We start from the raw sequence: 19,475 nt of genomic DNA, 5'->3' as shown, positions 1-19,475 counted from the left end.
GTATTATACTGATTTTTCAATACAGTAAAGCTGTATTTTGGCTAACCTATTATGTTCAGTCATGTTATAAGTTGTGTTCATTTCACCAGTCTCCATCATTTCCTTCGGCTTAGTGGCAAGCATGGCATCTGAAATGGATAACAATCAAACATCTTACAGTGACTAGAATGCACATCATAAATGCATTGGAGTTTGGTTTATGATTTAGAACTTCTACAAGCTACTTTTAGAGGGCCTTTGGGATGGGAGAGGTTGCTGGAGGAATTATGTAGGGATGTGTTGGATTTGTGATAGCCTGAGCCATCAAAGTTTCTCTAATCATGCAAATGTAGTTATCCAGACAAGGACCCAGTAACAGCACTTATTTAATCAACTGAGATGAGTAATTTCAAGTCTGACAAGTAACAGTTTTCACTCACTTGACAGTTTGACAAGTGTTTTGTTTCAAGAAAAGTGTCAAGAAAATGTTGTAACATTTACATGATCCAAACCATCTGCATCCTTAATGAATGCTGCTTAAATAGCTGTCAAGAGTAACAAAAAATAACAATTTAAGTAAAAACAGGAATGAACACAATTTGTTGCACATACTCACTGAAAAGTATAAGTAGAATCAAAGGAGTACATTACAGCTAATCCTGCAACGTTGTTAAAAACGTACACCAGGCATCTTTGTACAAACAGTGATGTGATATTCTAGATGATGCACTGAAAAAGTCATCTGAAGACATCAAACTCAAAGATGAACTAGAAACAAACAATGGACTGAACATGGTATGTATGTATGTATGTATGTTATGTTTAATGTCACCTGAGCAAATTGCTGTATGGTATCAACTAAAAGTAAAGTTAACAAAAAATGAAGAATTGCACAAAATGTTTATGAACATAAACCCTTCCAAATAAATATGAACATGAAGTACCGCATGATAAAGAAATAAAAACTGGCAAAACTGTACAGGCAAAAACTATAAAAGCCTTAAAATACATAGTGAAAATTTGTTTTCTTTTCAATCAGCCATGCATATTTACCCCTGCTGAGGTTGTGTTTCTCATTCAGATTTTTAATGTATCTTTAATAATTTTCCAGTCATACTGTTATGATGTCTGCAGTGTGGCAGTTTATAGTGATACCTAGCACTGGGGCATCATGCTGCAGACATGTAGCATCATGTTCCACCCAGTCACATTATCCTGATGCCAGGCCAACCAGTCCTAAAACTAACCTTTTAATGCTGAGTGCCAAGTGAGGCAGCTGCTAGTACCATCTTTATAAGTCTTTAGTATGACTTAGCCAGGGTTCAAACCCATGATCTCCAGCATCTGAGGCAGATGATCTAACCATTTAAGCCATCAGAGCAGTCCTTCCTCCTGTTGATTCGATATAAGTTTGACTCCTGATTTAAGAATAAGTTGAAAATGATTCACATTACACGTGAAAAGATTTTTCGGTGCATCATAATATCTCTTAAGGGAAAGATCACACCATTAAAATTGGATTAAATTCTGGAGTTTCTAGCTCCAATCAAGGTTATGGTCAAATGAATCAATCAATATCACAGCCAATCCAATTTAACATAAGAAAGCAACAAATTATGCACATATGCCAGATGTACCAAAATCCTTAGTTTGTTATCATCAGGTAATGTGAGACAAGACTGAGCAGACGGGACTCTTGTAAAAATTGTTTGCAATTAATATAAATGGAATAAAATACATTATGTCAACATTTAAGATTTTTATATAATTTTATATATATATATAGTTAAATTTGAGTTAACTATCAGTTAATTTAGCAAAGTAGTTTCCGAAAATCAATTTAGTTCAAAATTCTAAAGGTGTTTAATGAAACTTCAATTTTTAAATTTCTGTTTTTGTTGAGTCATTATAGATAGAACTAGCAAAAGTCAAAATGTCTTGAATCAATAACATATCACAAAGACTACATAAATGTATTGCAAATATAAAATGAATACCTGTTTAATATTTTATAAATTTTATAGTTTGGTTTCACATAATTACGTTTTACTGGTATATTTTCTCTCACCAAGGGAACTAGTAATTTCAAAGTCATGCTAACTAAAAATTAGATGCAGTTCTCCTGCTTTATGAAACATCAAAGAACATTTTCCTTGATGCAAGACATGAGCAAATTAATGTTTTATTTTTCTTATTTTTCAAGACAGCTCTGAAGACCACATTATCTAAACAATATAAAATACATATATTTCAGATTCAGACTTTATTACCTTAGTACAAAAATCAGAATATACTCAAATACTTAAGATCTGATTTTAATGTAAATTTAACAATAATTTTAAATGATATTTTAAACATTTGAAATCAATGACAGCAAAGAAGAAAAATATTTAAGGCATCATTACTATGATCCTTAAAGTACAGTGGCTTCCAAAAATAGCAACCAATTGTGGAAACAAAATAAACAGGATAAAATTAAAATAGTGAAGCACAGACTAAGTCGAATTAAACACTCTAAGCTAAAAGAATTGTTAAGTAAATAATCTACATACGCATAACACAAACAAGCTAAAAGATCCCAACAGAAAGATTTATGTTAGTCAAATGGATTTTCAGCAGTAGACTGATAATGTTGACATGCAAATGTAAGAAAATTACAACAATGGATACAAATACATCTTGACAGGGGGCCCCGAGTGGCTGAGTGGTCTACAGCACTCTCCGTTATGGATCACTGCCATCTCAACTCTGTCTGCATGGGTTTGAGTCTCAGATTCAGCCAATGTGGGTATGTGAGAAAGCTTGCCAGTAGCTTCTCGTCGGTTGGTGGTTCTTTCCAGGGGTTTTCCCAGGTTCTTCCTCCACCATTAATACTGACCACCATGTATAGCCTATCGTGTGCTGAAAAATGGTGTTAAACCCTACAACAACAACAAAAACAGCATCTTGACAGTGACTGATATATTTTCAAAATGTCTTGGGTTTAGAAAGTGAAAACAAAAAAGGGAGAAAACATGCACAAAGCTTTCAGAGAAATCTTTAATTTGGAAAAGATAGTTTGATGAACAGAACAAATTTAAAACAAAAATGGTCAAAAGAAACTAAGGAAAAAAGAAAGCATCACTTTTCTACTTACTCTGAAGAAGAGGTCCCTACAGTAGAAAGATTTAATAGACTAGAATATGGAAGCATTTCTCTGAAAATGAAACAGAAAATGGGTAGATTTATTGCCTCATCTTATTAATGGATACAACAGTTCCCATCATAGGTCAATAGTTATGTCACCAATTAAAGTAAGTGCTTCTAAAACAGGTTAGAAGTATGGATTGACTTATTTGGCTATAACAAAAGGTGAGAAAATTAAGGATATCAACACAAAAAATATATTTTTGTGAAAGGCTAGCTTTCATGGAAGACGTTTTAAAAATCTGAGAAGTAATATTGGGTTAGCCAATATTATGTAAGTAGTTAGACTTAAAGGGAGGGAATATTGAGGGGTATTTTATGAGGAGGAGCTACCTCTATATGACAAAATGAGTTCAAAATTGAGTAAATTTGGAGAGAGAAAAAAATATATTGGCAAAATATGTTTGCTTAATAGTCAATTTTATATCTTGCTTCTTCAATAGTGAGCCATACATATTGTTTGCTTCAAAAGTCAGTCTCTTGTCTTGCTTGCTTTAATAGACAGTCATTATGTCTTCCTTGTTATAATAGTCAGTCATTATGTCTTGCTTGTTTTAAATCATTTATTAGGTCTTGCTTGCTTTAATAGTCAGTCCTTATGTCTTCCTTCATTATTCCGTCTCATGTCTTGCTTTCTTTAATAGTCAGTCTTATGTCTTGCTTGCTTAACAGTCAATCTAATGTCTTGTATGCTTTAATAGTCAGTCTCATGTCTTGCTTGTTTTAATAGTCAGTCATTATGTCTTGCTTCCTTCAATAGTCAATCTTATGTCTTGCATCATTTGATACTCAGTCTTTTTCTTGTTTGCTTTAATAGTCAGTCTTATATCTTACTTGCTTCAATAGTCAATATAACATCTTAATTGCTTCAATATTCAGTATTATATCTTGATGGTTCAATAGTCAGTTTTATATCTTGCTTGCTTTAATAGTCAGTCATTATGTCTTGCTTGCTTTAATAGTCAGTTTTTGTCTTGCCTGCTTTAAAAGTCATTATGCCTTGCTTCCTTTATTAATCAGCCTCATGTCTTGTTTGCATTAATAGTCAGCCTTATGTCCTCCTTGCCTTAAAAGTCAGACTTATGTCTTGTTTGCTTTAATAGTCAACCTTATGTCTTGCTTGCTTTAATAGTCAGTCTTATGTCTTGTTTGCATTGATAGTCAGTCTTTGTCTTGTTTGCTTTAAAAGCAAGCCATGTGACTTGCTTCCTTTAATAGTCAATGTTATGTTGTGGTTGCTTTAATAATCAATCTTATGTCTTGCTTGCTTTAAGAGTCAGTCATTGTGTTTTGCTTGCTTTATTAGTCAGTCTTGATGTGTTGCTTGCCTTATTAGTCAGTCTCATGTCTTGCTTGCTTTAAGTCAGTGATTATGTCTTACTTGCTTTATTAGCCAGTCTTATATCTTTCTTGCTTTAATAGTTCCTTATGTCTTGCTACCTTTAAAAGACAGTCTTTATGTCTTGCTTGCGCTAATAGTCAGTCTTTATGTCTTGTTTGCTTTATTAGTCAGTCTCCTGTCTAGCTTGATTTAATAGTCAGTCATTAAGTCTTGCTTGCTTTAATAGTCAGTTTTATGTCTTGCTTCCATTAATATTCAGTCTCATATCATGCTTGCTTTAATAGTAATTATGCTTTGCTTGCTTTGATAGTCAGTCTTAAGTCTTGCTTGCTTAAATAGTCTTATGTCTTGCTTCCTTTAATAGTCAGTCTTATGTCTTGATTGCTTTAATAGAAAATCTTATGTTGTGTTTGCTTTAATAGTCAGTCTTATGTCTTGTTTGCTGTAATAGTCAGTCTTATGTCTTGCTTGCTTTAATAGTCAGCCATTATATATTGCTTGCTTTATTAGTCAGTCTTATGTCTTGCTTCCTTTAATATTCAATCTAATATCTTGCTTGTTTTAATAGTCAGTAATTATGTCTTGCTTGCTTTAATAGTCCTTGTTATGTCTGGCGTGCTTTAAAAGTCAGTCTTACATCTCACTTGCTTAAATAGTCTAATGGCTCGCATGCTTTAATTTTCAGTCTTCTCTTTCTTGCTGTAATAGTCAATTTTATGTCTTGCTTGATGTAATAGTCTTATGTCTTGCTTGCTTTAATGGTCATAATTTTATGTCTTGTTTGCTTTAATAGTGAGCCTTATATCTTGCTTCCTTCAATAGTCAGTATTATATCTTGCTTGTTTTAATAGTCAGTAATTATGTCTTGCTTGCTTTAATAGTCCTTCTTATGTCTGGCGTGCTTTAAAAGTCAGTCTTACATCTCACTTGCTTAAATAGTCTAATGTCTCGCATGCTTTAATATTCAGTCTTGTCTTTCTTGCTGTAATAGTCAATCTTATGTCTTGCTTGATGTAATAGTTAGTCTTATGTCTTGCTTGCTTTAATGATCATAATTTTATGTCTTGTTTGCTTTAATAGTGAGCCTTATATCTTGCTTCCTTCATTAGTCAGTATTATATTTTGCTTGCTTCAATAGTTAGTCTTTTTCTTGCTTTCTTTAATAGTCAGTCTTATGTCTTGCTTGCTTAAATAGTCTTATGTCTTGGATGCTTTAATAGTCAGTCATTATCTCTTACTTGCTTTATTAGTCAGTCTTTATGTGTTTCTTGCCTTATTAGTCAGTCTCATGTCTTGCTTGCTTTAATAGTCAGTCAATGTGTCTTGCTTGCTTTAATAATCAGTCTATGTCTTACATCTTGTTTGCTTTAATAGTCAGTCTTATGTTATACTTGCTTTGATAGTTAGTCTCATGTCTTGCTTGCATGAACAGTCCTTATGTCTTGCTTGCTTTAGTCATCAGTCTTTATGTGTTGCTTGCTTTATTAGTCAGTCTTATGTCTGGCTCACTTTAATATTCAGTCTTATGTCTTGCTTGCTTAAATAGTCTTATGTCTTGGACACTTTAATAGTCAGTCATTATGTCTTGCTTGCTTTGATAGTCAGAATTATGTCTTGCTTGCTTCAATTGTCAGCCATTAAGTCTTGCTTGCTTTAATAGTCAGTCTTATGTCTGGCTTGCTTTAATAGTTATTCTTATGTCTTGCTTGCTTTGATAGTCAGTCTTATGTCTAGCTTGCTTCAATTGTCAGTCATTATGCCTTGCTTGCTTTAATAGTCAGTCTGATGTCTTGCTTGCTTTAATAGTCAATCTTATGTCTTGCTTGCTTTATTACTCAGCCTAATATATTGTTTGCTTTAATAGTCAGTCTTGTGTCTCACTTGCTACAATAGTCAGTCATTATGTCTTGCTTGCTTTAATAGTCAGCCTTTATATCTTGCTTGCTTCAATAGTTAGTCATTATGTCTTGCTTGCTTTAATAGTCAGTCTTATATCTTGCTTGCTTTAATATCCTTATGTCTTGTTTCCCTTAATAGTCAGTCTTTATGTCTTGCTTGTTTTAATAGTGAGACATGTCTTCTTGCATTAATAGTTATTTATTATGTCTTGCTTTAAATGTCAGTCCTTATTTCTTCCTTCCTTTATTAGTCAGTCTCATGTCTTGCTTTCTTTAATAGTCTTTTTTATGTCTTGCTTGCTTTACTAGTCAATATAATGTCTTGTTTGCTTTAATAGTCAGCCATTATATCTTACTTGCTTTAATGTGTCTGTTTGTGTGTGTGTGTGTGTGTGTGTGATTGAGATTTTTAATGTATCTTTTTAAAAAATTCAGTCATATCACTACGATGACTGCAGTGTGGCAGTTTATAGTGATGTCTAGCACTGGGGCATCATGCCGCAGACATGTAGCATACCGCATCCTTTAATACTCAGTCTTTGTCTTGTTTGCTTTAATAGTCAGTCTCATGTCTTGCTTGCTTTAGTAGACAGCCTTGTCTTGCTTGCTTTAATAGTCAGTCTTATGTCTTGCTTGATTTAATGATCCATCTTATGTCTTGCTTGCTTCAATAGTCAGTATTATATCTTGCTTGCCTTAATTGTCAGTCATTATGTCTTGCTTGCTTTAATAGTCAGTCTTACATCTTCCTTGCTTTAAAGGTCAGTCTTATGTCTTGCTTGCTTTAATAGTCAGTCATTATGTCTTGCTTGCTTTAATAGTCAGTCATTATGTCTGGCTTGCTTTAATAGTCAGTCTTATGTCTTGCTTGCTTAAATACTATTATGTCTTGCATGCTTAAATAGTCTTATGTCTTACAAGCTTCAACATTCAGTCTTATATCTTGCTTGCTGTAATAGTGAGTCTTATGTCTTGCTTCCTTTAATAGTCAGTCTTATGCCCTGTTCACTTCAATAACCAGTCTTCTGTCTTTCTTACCTTAATAGTCAGCCTTGTCTTGCTTGCTTTAATAGTCAGTCTTTGTCTTGCTTGCTTTAATAGTCACTCTTATGTCTTGTTCACTTCAATAGCCAGTCTTATATCTTGCCTGCTTTAATAGTCAGTCTTGTCTTGCTTCCTTTAATAGTTAGTCATTATGTCTTGTTTGCTTTAATAGTCAGTCTTATTTTCTTGCTTGCTTTATTAGTCAGTCTGATGTCTTGCTTGCTATAATAGTCAATCTTTTGTCTTGTTTGCTTTAATAGTCAATCTTATGTCTTGCTTGCTTTATTACGCAGCCTAATGTATTGTTTTCTTTAATAGTCAGTCTATAATAGTCAATCTTTTGTGTTGTTTGCTTTAATAGTCAGTTTCATGTCTCGCTTGCTTAAATAGTCAGTCGTTATGTCTTGCCTGCTTTAATAGTCAGTTTTTGTCTTGCTTGCTTTAATACTCAATCTTATGTCTTTCTTGCTTTAATAGTCAGTCTTATGTCTTACTTGCTTTAATAGTAATTATGTCTTGCTTGCTTTATTAGTCATCCTGATTTTTTCTTTCTTTATTAGTAGCTTTATGTCTTTCTTGCTTTAATAGTCAGTCATTATGTCTTGCCTGCTTTTATAGTCAGTTACGCTCAATCAACTTTTTGTAGCAATTCTGTAGCGCGTTCCTAGCCAGCGCTGTCAATTTCTGTCTCAATAATTCCTTAATCTTGTACAGCGTATCAAGTACCAAGTACTTGTGCACCAGCTTATTCCCATCAAAATGCGGAATCACTCTGTCGTACATTGCCAATCTATCATTAAACTGTACCGCAACGTACCTCCTCAGCAGCGGCTCCTTTTGTAGCTTAAATTCTTCGCTGCTCATTCGTTTCCACTCTTCGTTCTCCGTCATTATATCTCTAGCCTCCTTTTCAATCCAATATGGCCGCTCGTTCATCGTAATCAGCCAATAGGCTCGTGCAGTAAGCGTACCGCCAAAAGTCTTTGTAGTAAACTTGTTGCCATGCGCTCCATTTCTCAATGTCGCTTGGTTACTCACTTTGTTTAAATCGTGGTTCTTCCAGTCGCTCAGCAATATCAAGTTTTCTCTATCTTTAGGCGCAAATCTGCAAACTCCGTTAGCATCGTTTGCCACTTGCTTCACCTTGCTGTTTAAGTCTGCATAAAGGCTCTTGCCCGTCTTTGCCGCTCCGTAAAACACAAGCTCTGGAAAATTGTCTTGAAATTTTCGTTCGTGAATAAATGGCAAGTTCTGTAACACTCTTATAAACATAGCTCGTTGCTCCGGAAACAATCCTCGGAACATTTCATTATCTGTCGTAATGTTCGCTGCATCTCTGCAAATGCTCCGCATTTTCTTTGTTTCTCTGTTAGCCAAGTCTATAAATATATCTAAGTCCTCTTCCGGCTTGCTTTGCTCTTCCTCACAGAGAATCTCGTGGTAAATCTTTACCAAATGTAAGTCGTCCTTAATCTTCTTTATAAATCCTTCCTTCATGCCGTGCTTGTAAGCAGCCTTCATCAAATTGTCTTGCGTAATCGGCAGCATCTCAGCCATCAAATACTTTATCAAAGTCTTGTACTTTTCACCAGTATTTACTGCTTCGTGTATCCCCATCTTCCTGTCAGCTTTAAAACAATAGCCAATCGCGTTCTTTTTACTGCTCACCATAGGCTCCACATAGCTCAAAGCGCCTTGTATCTCATCTTCCTTTAACTTTAAAGCTTCAGCTATAAGCTTCCTTGCTCGGCTCCTCACAATTACTGCAGGAAAATTTCCATCACAAGCTTGTAGCATTAACACTCCGTGTCTGTGTTCGTAGCTTACTTCTTCGTCAGCAATCTCTCTATAGCCCAAGTAAACAGCGTAATGTAGTTTATCGTTGCCTCGCTCCGTCGCCAGTAAAGGCTTTTCCTTATCCTCAAAATATAAGCCCATCGCCTCCTTTATCTCTGTAAAATTTGTTACTAGCTGCTGTACCAAAGTAAAACACCAATTCCGGCTCCGCTTCTTTCCTTCAGCAGGCAAGTTAATCGTAAATTCCGCCATCTTCTTTCTCAATCAAAGTAATAGCTCTTCTCTAGTCAACACTCAAGCATCAAATGCCGTTACCCTTCAAAATCTGCTTTATATAGTCTTAGCCACCATCTTTAAACCAGGCAAAAAACTTTATAAAATATAAAGCGCTAGTCGCTGGTACCAGCAAAAAGTTTTAAAAAAATGTAACCGCTGGTCGCTGGTTGGCTGGTAGCACATAAAATTAGCCTAAAAATGGCTAAAATGTGCATAGTAAAATATCATTAAATGTGCATAGTTTGTGCATAAAATTGTTACACTAAAATGTGCACAATCTAAAAATAAATTAGTCAAATGGGCGACAGCTTCACGCGCTACCACGCGCTCGCTGTCGTCATAGCTCAACTTACAAATAAATAAAGTACCACGCGCCACAACTCCACTCGCTAACGCTCGCTCCGTTGTGTCACGTGTCTAAATTAAACAAAGTACCATCAATACTATCTCAATATAATAAACAAGTCCATATATCTCCCGGGGCCGAAGGCCCCGCGGGAGGCCGAAGGCCACGCGGAGTGCCGTTACCATCCAGCACCAGCTTACTGATATGCCAGTCGACTGGCATTAATCATTAATCAAATGATTTCAAATTAAATGTAGACAAAACAGGTCACAGTCACCAACAAATCTGGAGATGAATAGGGAGACTGACTTCTCAAGAGTCTGGAAACAACCAATATAATTTAATTATATTCAAAATTAGGTACAATTAAAGAAGACCCACTCAACAATAGCAGCAGGGTTACATAAGGGCAGTGCTGTCAAGCAGAACACAAACATCCTCATCTCACAAGACGGCAACAACTGCGATTATATATGGAATGGACTTGAGGGCATAATATTCTAACAATATGGAAACCTCTGTTTGGATGCTCAAAATGTGTGCTAGACAAAGAGAAGGCAATATTTCTGTATAGTGTGAAAATTCCAATCCAATCCAATATGCTGTCTGTCTAAAGGAGGATGACAACTGCCTATGACATGTTGAACAGACGGAGTCTATGCTAATTCTAGTTCTGAACTTTCTAGAACTTTTCATCTAATGGGAGGGTGGACATTTTTTATGCAGATTTGGATAATTTCTATTCTCGAAAATTTAAGTAAAGCATTAACAGCAGGTAATATATTGAGGATATTAAAATAATGGTATAACTTACCAGCTAATCCATTTGGTTGTGTCTTTTCAAGTTCATTTATCTTCACAAAATTAAACGTCATTGTGGGCAGATCCACGTCATCTTCACATGGCTCAATGCAGGTATCATTATTAAATGTCATCTCATAGTCATTTTTCACAGTGGAGTATTGCTTGTTGGCTGTCTTCAGCGTTGCTCTGCTTATATAGAAAACCTGTGGAAAACAGTAATAAAAACTAATTAACATTATATACAGTTTAATAGATTTTTTGACTTGCTTAATCAGTGCAAGTTCAGGAAATTTAGCTCTGATGTTGGGGCCCCGAGTGGCCGAGTGGTCTAAAGTGCTCACCGTTATGGATCACTGCCATCTCACCTCTGTCCGTGTCGGTTCGAGTCTCGGATTTGGCTAATGTGATTATGTGAGAAATCTTGCCAGTAGCTTCTCGTGGGTCGGTGGTTCTTTCTGGGGTTTTTCCGGGTTCTTCCTCCACCATTAATACTGGCCGCCATGTATGGCCTATCTTGTGCTGAAAAGTGGCGTTAAACCCTACAACAACAAAAAGGCTCTGATGTTGGGTCCCACTAAGTCTGACCATCAAAGTTGCTTCAGTTTCCAATTTGCATTGCATGCAAATTGGAGTTGAAATCAATCCAGCAACCTTTCCTCTGTCCAGCAGAAAACATATCTTTTTCTTGTCTCATGGTTTACAAGTGACATGAAAATTCAAGGAAACAAATAAATTCAATATAAGCAAGAGTCATAAGAAGGGACTGATGCTCTACTGATTGAAAAGAATTTCCAGGCATGAAAGATAAGATCATTTCTTTTTTTTTACTGCAGAGAGTTGAAAACATCTTGAGCAATAGCAAGATTTGTAAGATGTCTAATGTAATGTCCATTTTGGATGCAAGATCAGCACTATTTTCACTGAGGACCAACTAAACATCATTAAGTCATCTTTTGGTAAAAACCCAATGATGATATGACCATCCATTCAGGAGGAATAATGCAATAACAAGATTTTCAATATGCATTATTGGTGGCCATGCTGGACATAAGATTGGTACCATATCCAATTAGGTATCATATCAAGTCTTTTAGTGAATAATCCATGTTCATATGACTATCCATTTAGGAGTAGGGAAAACAAGATTTTCAAGCGGGCTGTCATGGTGGTCACATCGGATATCAGAGGGGCACCATCTTTCTTTAGGAGACATCAGTATGAGTCTCTTGGTCAAAAAATTATGCTGACATCATCATCCTCCTGAACTAGAGATAACATGATTTTCCAAGATGACCACGGTGGTAGTGCAACCAAGTTATTGTGAGAAAGCCATTTGTCTTCTTTCAGTCATACTGAACTTGACATTTGATCTTTTGACCCCGAAAGTGAATTTTTCCTTACCCCAAATGCAAGTCATCCACTGCTTGGTCCAGATATGTAAGCAGCACTAATGTTATTGTTTGAAAACCATTTTTCTTCTTTTAGCCACAGTGACCTTGACATCTCACCCCAAAATTGATAGAGTTATTCCTTACTTCAGGAGCAAGCTATCACCAAACTTTGGTAACAGTACATAGTGGACATTTCAAGTTTTAAAAAATGGTAACTGCTTAAGGCAATTTTTAAACAGATTTGTATAATTTATACTATCAGAATGTGGAACAGCATCATAACACAACATGCTTATAATGGGCTTATAATAAGTTATATAAATCTGTATAAAAAATACTGCCTGAAGTAGTTCTACATTTTGATAAAATATGTATACTTTACTTTATTTACCTGCCACAAATAATTTTTGCATAAATTTATTTACAAGGTGTTTGTCAAAAAAGTCAAAGTAAGCAAAGTCCAGAAATTTCTAAAACAAATATGAAACAAGGTCACAGTCACCAGACCCAAAACAGGTCTGGGAACCAAGCCCAGGGTATCCAAACATCCAAACTGGTCTGGTTTTCCTCAAAAGTTTTGCAGCTACCTTGCTTACAATATGATGGACGGACAGCAAAAACACAATTTATATGTGTGTGTGTGGAGACATAATACATTTTACAGCACTTTACATATATTGTGTTTTAAACATTGAATTGCAAGTTTATTTCATGTACAATGAAGCTGCAATAATTTGTGGATTGGAAAAATTACCATTTTAAACACTCTAATACATTTGTAATCAGTTCACATGCATGAAAAAAATAAGAAAACTGGCTATTAACATTCCAAAACATATTGGTGAAATTATATCAATTAGTACAGCATGTAAAAGTTACCAAGTTGGAAGGGATAAATTTTAATCTGCTAACCTTTTTTTTAGGTCCACAATCTTTCCAGCAACCATTTGTGAAATAGGGATAAAGTAGGGCTACTTAAAAAAAGGAAGAGCAAATGTAAGATATTGTATGATGAAATTTAGTATGAAATTGATGCACATTACTGACAAAATATATAGCCCTTGTTTTACTTGCCTTACAAAAGCATGCCCTTACGTAAAAGCTGCTCTTTAGTCCAGGTTACCTCTATTTTCTTAACATCCTGCTCACCATCACAGAGGCCATAACTGTATTTTTATTAGTTAATCAGAATTTGTATAGCAAAAAAACAATCACTAAGCTTAGCAGTATATAAAAAATGAAAATGAAATGCTATGCTTTTACAAATTCTATTTAGTGCATTAACATGAAATTGTAAATATAACATCCTTTCTAAGCAGATCTGGAAATGCAGAGGCCAACATAGAATATCTTCTCTTATCATCTGAATGATTGCATTTTGGGGATTTAAAAACAACCTATATATAAAAAAGGAAGAAACATATGCGCAACTATTTTGTACCTGTATGAAAAACTATCAAAGCATTTTATCTTCATTTGTGTAGCAAACAGGAATAGTAACACAGCTAGGCAGTTAGTACTGGTGCATTTCTTAGATAAAAAGAAAAATAATCTAACTTTAAGCAGATCTCTTTGAATATTATACAATGTATTAGTACTGAGCTGTTACTATGGTAATAAAAAGAACAGAGAAATCATCATGATTATAACCACTCATACAAAAAATACAGGGTAAGTGACAGAAGGAACAAAGATTATGCTGCTTTCTACAACTCTTGCAGATACCATATACAAAAAAACTAGACTGATAATCTAAGAAAGATAGCAGATAATCAAACATCGCTAAATATGACAAACCTGCATTATGATAGGACAACACAAATGCAGAAGTGCTGGTTTACAATTATGTGTAAGCTTTCACCAAAGTCAGCTAAATGCTACATTTGAAATTTTCTCAATCATCCACAATGCATGTCATTGCAAAGAACTTTATCTTGAACAACTGCAAACATTCTAATGTAAATTACCATGTAAATACTTATAGTGGCCCTCCCACATGAACATTTTCAACCTTTATGATAAAAAAGCATTAGTCATACAAAGAATATAGTTTTAAACGCTGATTGTCAATTATTTCCACAAGCACTATGTGTATGCCTATACAGTAATAATGCTGTGGCATAAAGAAGTGATAACATATCCACAAAGCACAAAAGAATTAATGATGGAAAAGTCAATGCATGTTTTATTTACTAGCCACACATCTAGCCTTGATAAAAGATACTAACAGCCTTAAAACATTTGGCAGATATCTTTCACTTTGAAGAACAAATCAACTTTTTGATGGGAGTATTAATCAAAATGGAACATTGAATTGAACTTGCATAATGATCAATCTTCCTTTCTTCTCATCAATTTAATTTTTTGGTGTCTGTGCTTTCTAACACTTCTGTTGATTTCTGCAGGTTTGATATTACCACCTCCAAAAGACCACTAGCTATATTGATTTCCTTAAAGTTCAGATTCTTTACTACAGAATTCAGTCTTTCACTTCTGCAAACAACTTCTGAAGCTCTTTTTGAAAGGCTCCTTCACTTTCATTCAGTCTCCTATTTCATGCTTTTTCATGGCATCTGTCAGGATGCTCAATCATCACTAGAATGCAGGCCTTAAGCTCTAAGGCCTCAAGGTTTTTTTTTACTGGAAGGCATGCTCTGACCCTGGCTGATATCCCCACCTGTGATACACCAAAGTTCAATGGTGATGGGGCCTAAGGGGCCAAGATGGAGAATGTACTTAATTTCTGGAGGCAGATACCAGCAGCTGGACTACAAAAGGGGTTAAGATAACCCCTTCTGGTGCCTGGATAATTCCTGGCCCTGGGAAAACTTCTGTATATGTTATCAGGCCTTCAGAGTGTGGAAGCAGCAGAAGACCTAGACAAGTGGAGGCCACAGAAAGCCTCTATGACTGGAGATAATCTTCTTGTTCTCAGTTTATGATACAAGTCCGGGGGGCAAAAGACAGTGAACCAATGTTCAAACTTATTCCTCCTCCAACACCAGACTCAACAGATGGGAAAGTGCAGGAAAATGTCGCCAATGGTGCTCACTCAACTCTTTTGAAGGACAAGGCCAGGGGAGACAAAGCAGGTCCATGGTCTGTCATATCCTCCTTACCTTGAAACCAAGGCAGGGGCATCCATGACATCATGAGAGAAGGAGAACTCACTTTCCAGTAAAGGGGGTACCCAAATCCTATAAGGATTAAATGGGAACATAGAGAAGGGGGAATGCCACTTCAATCTCTATCCCTAGCTGGATGTGTACAACTGGACTCCCTATCACAAATGGGATTAAACAGTAACATAGAAATGGACATTGGGATATCAGCCCAATCCTTGTCCCCAGACTGATAAAAATGACCTGTCACCAATCAGATATAATCCAGCAAGAAAGATCTGATAGAAAAGCAACTATTACCTGACAATATCTTTGTCACTGGGAAGCTGACCGTAAGCGGACACTGCTCATCTCTTAATGGGTGGCAAGATTTACTCTCAGGTGTTTTCCCTCCCTTACCGATCCCTCAATGGCACTGGTGGATTCATAACGAGCATCAGGGATCCTTGGCCTATGAGCAGTCTCCAAACCACAAAGTTTGCTCTAGTACTTTCCTGCCCCACAAGATATGACTTCCCCAATACGAGAAGAGATCCAGACCATAGTCGCTGCTGCTGTGGCACTGGCCTGGGTGTGCTAAGGATGTGTGCCACTCAACAAGCAGACTCTCATGTATGTCCTGTGGTATTTAAAGTGGGGAATGATAAACTTTACTGTTTGTTGGAAGACTGTCATTGGGACCAAGTCCAACACAGAATCTATTGCCACAATATTCTTCACCAACTGTTATGTATCATTAGAAGACTTCTACCCATGTTTACTGAGTTTGGTTTTGACATCCCAAGGCTATAATATCTTTGCCAGGGATATCCATGTAAAATACTAGAGTTTAGGTCTTATAGAACTTGCTACTAAAATTTGATGAAAGGCATCATTGTGAAAAGAAGAGTCTGTTGACATTAGGTTTATTTAAACTTCTGTGTAAACATTGCAAAAGGTCGGCATCTTTCTTGATTAGCAAGTCAACTGATACTGGAACTTTAGGAGGAGGACAAAATTCTGATGGCAAGAAACAAAAGATTTCCTTGACTGATACCCAGAGTCTTCTCTTGTCATAGTAAGATCCAACAAAGATGATGGACCTTGTGAGCTAACTTTGTCACCTCTAGGTGAGTGAAGCCATGGCAATGCCTTCTGCACAATTTGAAATGTAGCTGGCGAAGACTGTCTAAAGGGGTGGACTATGATGCATGCCCAATGTCCTGAGTGGGATACCATCACTTCAAAATGATCACTAAATGCTCCCTTTAAGTGGTAAAGGCATGAGAATGAAATGAATTTATATCCTGTGTATACTGGAGCACTGAACTGGGCATCATGTGCATTGAGTGACTTGTGGCACTACCCTGGGAATGCTGATCCAGGAGAGTGCCTGTGTGGGCTAAGGAGACTGGACTCTGTTGGCTTAAAGAGCAAGATCAATTGTGGTGATGAGATGACAGCAAAGTCATAATGGAACAGTGCAATTTTATGATGCTTTTCAATTCTTTATATTGGGATGATTTAAGGAATATCTGAACACAGAACCAGATTGTACTTCTAATGTGTGACATAATATATGAGTTGGCTTGATTTAATTTCAGTCACACTCAAATGTGGCCAATAAAGATGATAGGCCATCGAACGCATGTGGTATCAGGACTATTGGTTCCACAGAGAAAGGTTCGGCATCTTGAGGCTGTGTAGATGGAGTCAGAGCTGTCACTGTCACTGATTGGGAAAACTTAAGATCACTTTGTGGCTGGAGTGTAATGTCCTTCAAGAACTAAATTATTCACATAAATGATGTCAGCATGTATACTAACAGCATCCTCAACAGTCAAGGTGTATTTCTGCGTATTTCACCTTTGTGCCAACAGTACTGCAACCTAATGACCCACAGTCCAAAAGGAATATATCTAACTTGAATTTATGAAGTGGCAACTGGAGCAAGCAAGACATGTAACATGTTTGTCATTCCCATGTTCCCATTGTTTATACAGCTTATACCTCATATTGCCCATGGACTAAATCTGTAAGCTAGAAATAGAGCAGGAAATATATACAGGTGTAGCCAAGCATGCATCCTGCTTTATAAACTCAGAGTGGATGCAAAGTGCTACACACAATTTAAAAATTAACCTATATGAAGGGTCCATGTGGTGACCTATACAGGTAAAATTATTGAAGTGTCACAATTAATACTTACGAAGTGGACACTACTTAATAAATTCTAAACACATAAACTTACCTATAGTAAAGGCCAAATAGATTGCCTATACAGAATTGCTTTAATAACTAGGAAGTGGATGCTATGAATATAAATTATTTATTAAAAAATTGTATGTATAAGACTGCAGTGGAAATAATGCAGCAAGTTACATCAAGTTTTCTAAAGCACACATAATAGTAAATACCTGCACATAAAATAAAGCTACACCAGTGTTAGAGGATGCATTAGCAACCCATGCCGGTATGTACCAGAGGTGAGTATGTGCTTGATAACAACAAATTTATATTTCTACAAAAGACAGACAAATTGAAAAAAGAAGCAAGAAAGAGTTGGACAATTATAGATGGAGTATAAATTCCCCTTCAAAGAGAAAACTCCAACTTGCTTTAAGGTAGAATGACTTTCAGTGACTTGTAGATGGTTTAATAGGCTTCTCATCAGGAGAGAGCATGCTGCTTGGCACAAGTGGAAGCAGTAACTGAATAATTCATGGAATGTAGCATCTATTACTGTATCAATGGGAGATCACTCTATTTAAATGCCACCTATGAGGGCAGGTAACAGCTTTCTAAGCTAAAACAATTAGCTTGGTAGAGCTAGATTTCTAAGGTAGTAATAGTTATCCTAAGGTATTATCAGGTCAGATATCTGAGGAAGAAACACTTGTGATAGCTGGGTCTGACATAAAGTGCTGACCAAAAATGAGCATGGATGGCTTCTAAATTTCTCCTGGCTCAGTTGTTATGCATTTACATAAGTTTTTTATTGAAAAACATTTGAATCAGACCATTCATTCAGGAACAGCAACAACAAGATTTTTCAAGAAACAAGGACAAAATTGGATGTTCGAGGGGCAACCATTTCCTTTTGGACCAGTTCAACCTCTGGACTTCATACATGGAAATAGATTAGGAGGAGCAGTGATAACAACTACCAGACAATGAATGAACAGTGATAACAGTTACAAGACAACGAATGAACTGTGATAACAACTACCAGACAATGAATGAACTGTGATAACAACTACCAGACAACAAATGAACAGTGGTAACAACTACCAGACAACAAATGAACAGATTTAGAGCCATCACATAAGCTCTTCTGGTCTTGTACCAGTAAACTTAACATACAACTTCCATTTTGTTCAGTTTATCTCTTATTTAGCTAAAAAGCAAAAAATCTTTAACATTGACCACAATCTGGGGAGTTGACAGACTGGCATGCATACAGATGCCAAAGTAATCATTATATTTAGCTCCTGCCAAGGGAAACAGAAATGGCACAGAAGAGATAATAACTGAAAATTATATAACAAATACAGTACTATCACTCATTCTTTCCGCATAGGACATTTGATATTAGCATGTAAAACTATATCCATAGATATTTACTTTGCTGACTTCCAGCAAATTATAGAATTTCTCCACTGCATCAGTGAATCCTGTTGCTCTTATTTCTCCACTCTCATCAACAAGGATGACATTGAATAGTCTCCCCTCCCCTCGAGAATTACTCCAGGTGCGGATATCGCTCTTGTATGTGACACAGGCACGAATACTTCCTCTATGATAAAAAAAGGCACAATATTTTAAAATTTATATACTAACATCTTTCAGCAGTCTATGGTAGTATTTTTGAATTATCCAAAACAGATGTGATTTGCATGAAAAGTTAAACTTGTTTGATAAACTACTTCCCATTGGAGTGAATTTCAAGCAACAATTATCTCATATCAAGAGATACAGACTTTTTTCTCCTAACAAAACATCTAAAAGTTTTAATGACCCACTTTGCCAGGTGTAACTGTTGACAAAAGCTAAATTTTAAATATTAAAACCAGGTGCAACTTAGCAGGTAAAACTATATTCATAGACATTACTTTGTTAATGCAGTTAATTGAGTAGATGTATCTGTATGATATATATGTTCTTTTATGTTAACAATGGTTTTACTTTATATCTAGGGGGCCCCGAGTGGCCGAGTGGTCTAAAGCGCTCTCCGTTATGGATCACTGCCATCTCACCTCTGTCTGCGTGGGTTCGAGTCTCGGATTCAGCTAATGTGGGTATGTGAGAAAG

At 36.0% G+C, this 19,475-nt stretch overlaps 1 protein-coding gene across 3 annotated transcripts in view; it reads right to left on the bottom strand.

Moving 5' to 3' along the window:
* LOC149779773 (replication protein A 70 kDa DNA-binding subunit-like) overlaps positions 1-19,475 on the bottom strand; it is a 110,600-nt gene that overhangs the window by 58,218 nt on the left and 32,907 nt on the right. For all 3 annotated transcript variants that reach the window (XM_089940634.1, XM_089940633.1, XM_089940635.1), the window contains exons 7-9: positions 18,789-18,960; positions 10,683-10,875; positions 47-128 (exon numbers count right to left, since the gene is read on the bottom strand). In XM_089940634.1, the coding sequence (XP_089796760.1) occupies positions 47-128; positions 10,683-10,875; positions 18,789-18,960 (447 nt within the window). The remainder of the gene's footprint in view (positions 1-46; positions 129-10,682; positions 10,876-18,788; positions 18,961-19,475) is intronic.

The sequence above is a fragment of the Sinohyriopsis cumingii genome, chromosome 17 (assembly GCF_028554795.1).
Source record: "Sinohyriopsis cumingii isolate HCF-2022 chromosome 17, ASM2855479v2, whole genome shotgun sequence".
NCBI classification, from domain to species: domain Eukaryota; kingdom Metazoa; phylum Mollusca; class Bivalvia; order Unionida; family Unionidae; genus Sinohyriopsis; species Sinohyriopsis cumingii.
The sequence above is the reverse complement of the archived record's forward strand: the minus strand, read 5'-3'. Positions and strand labels throughout refer to the sequence as shown.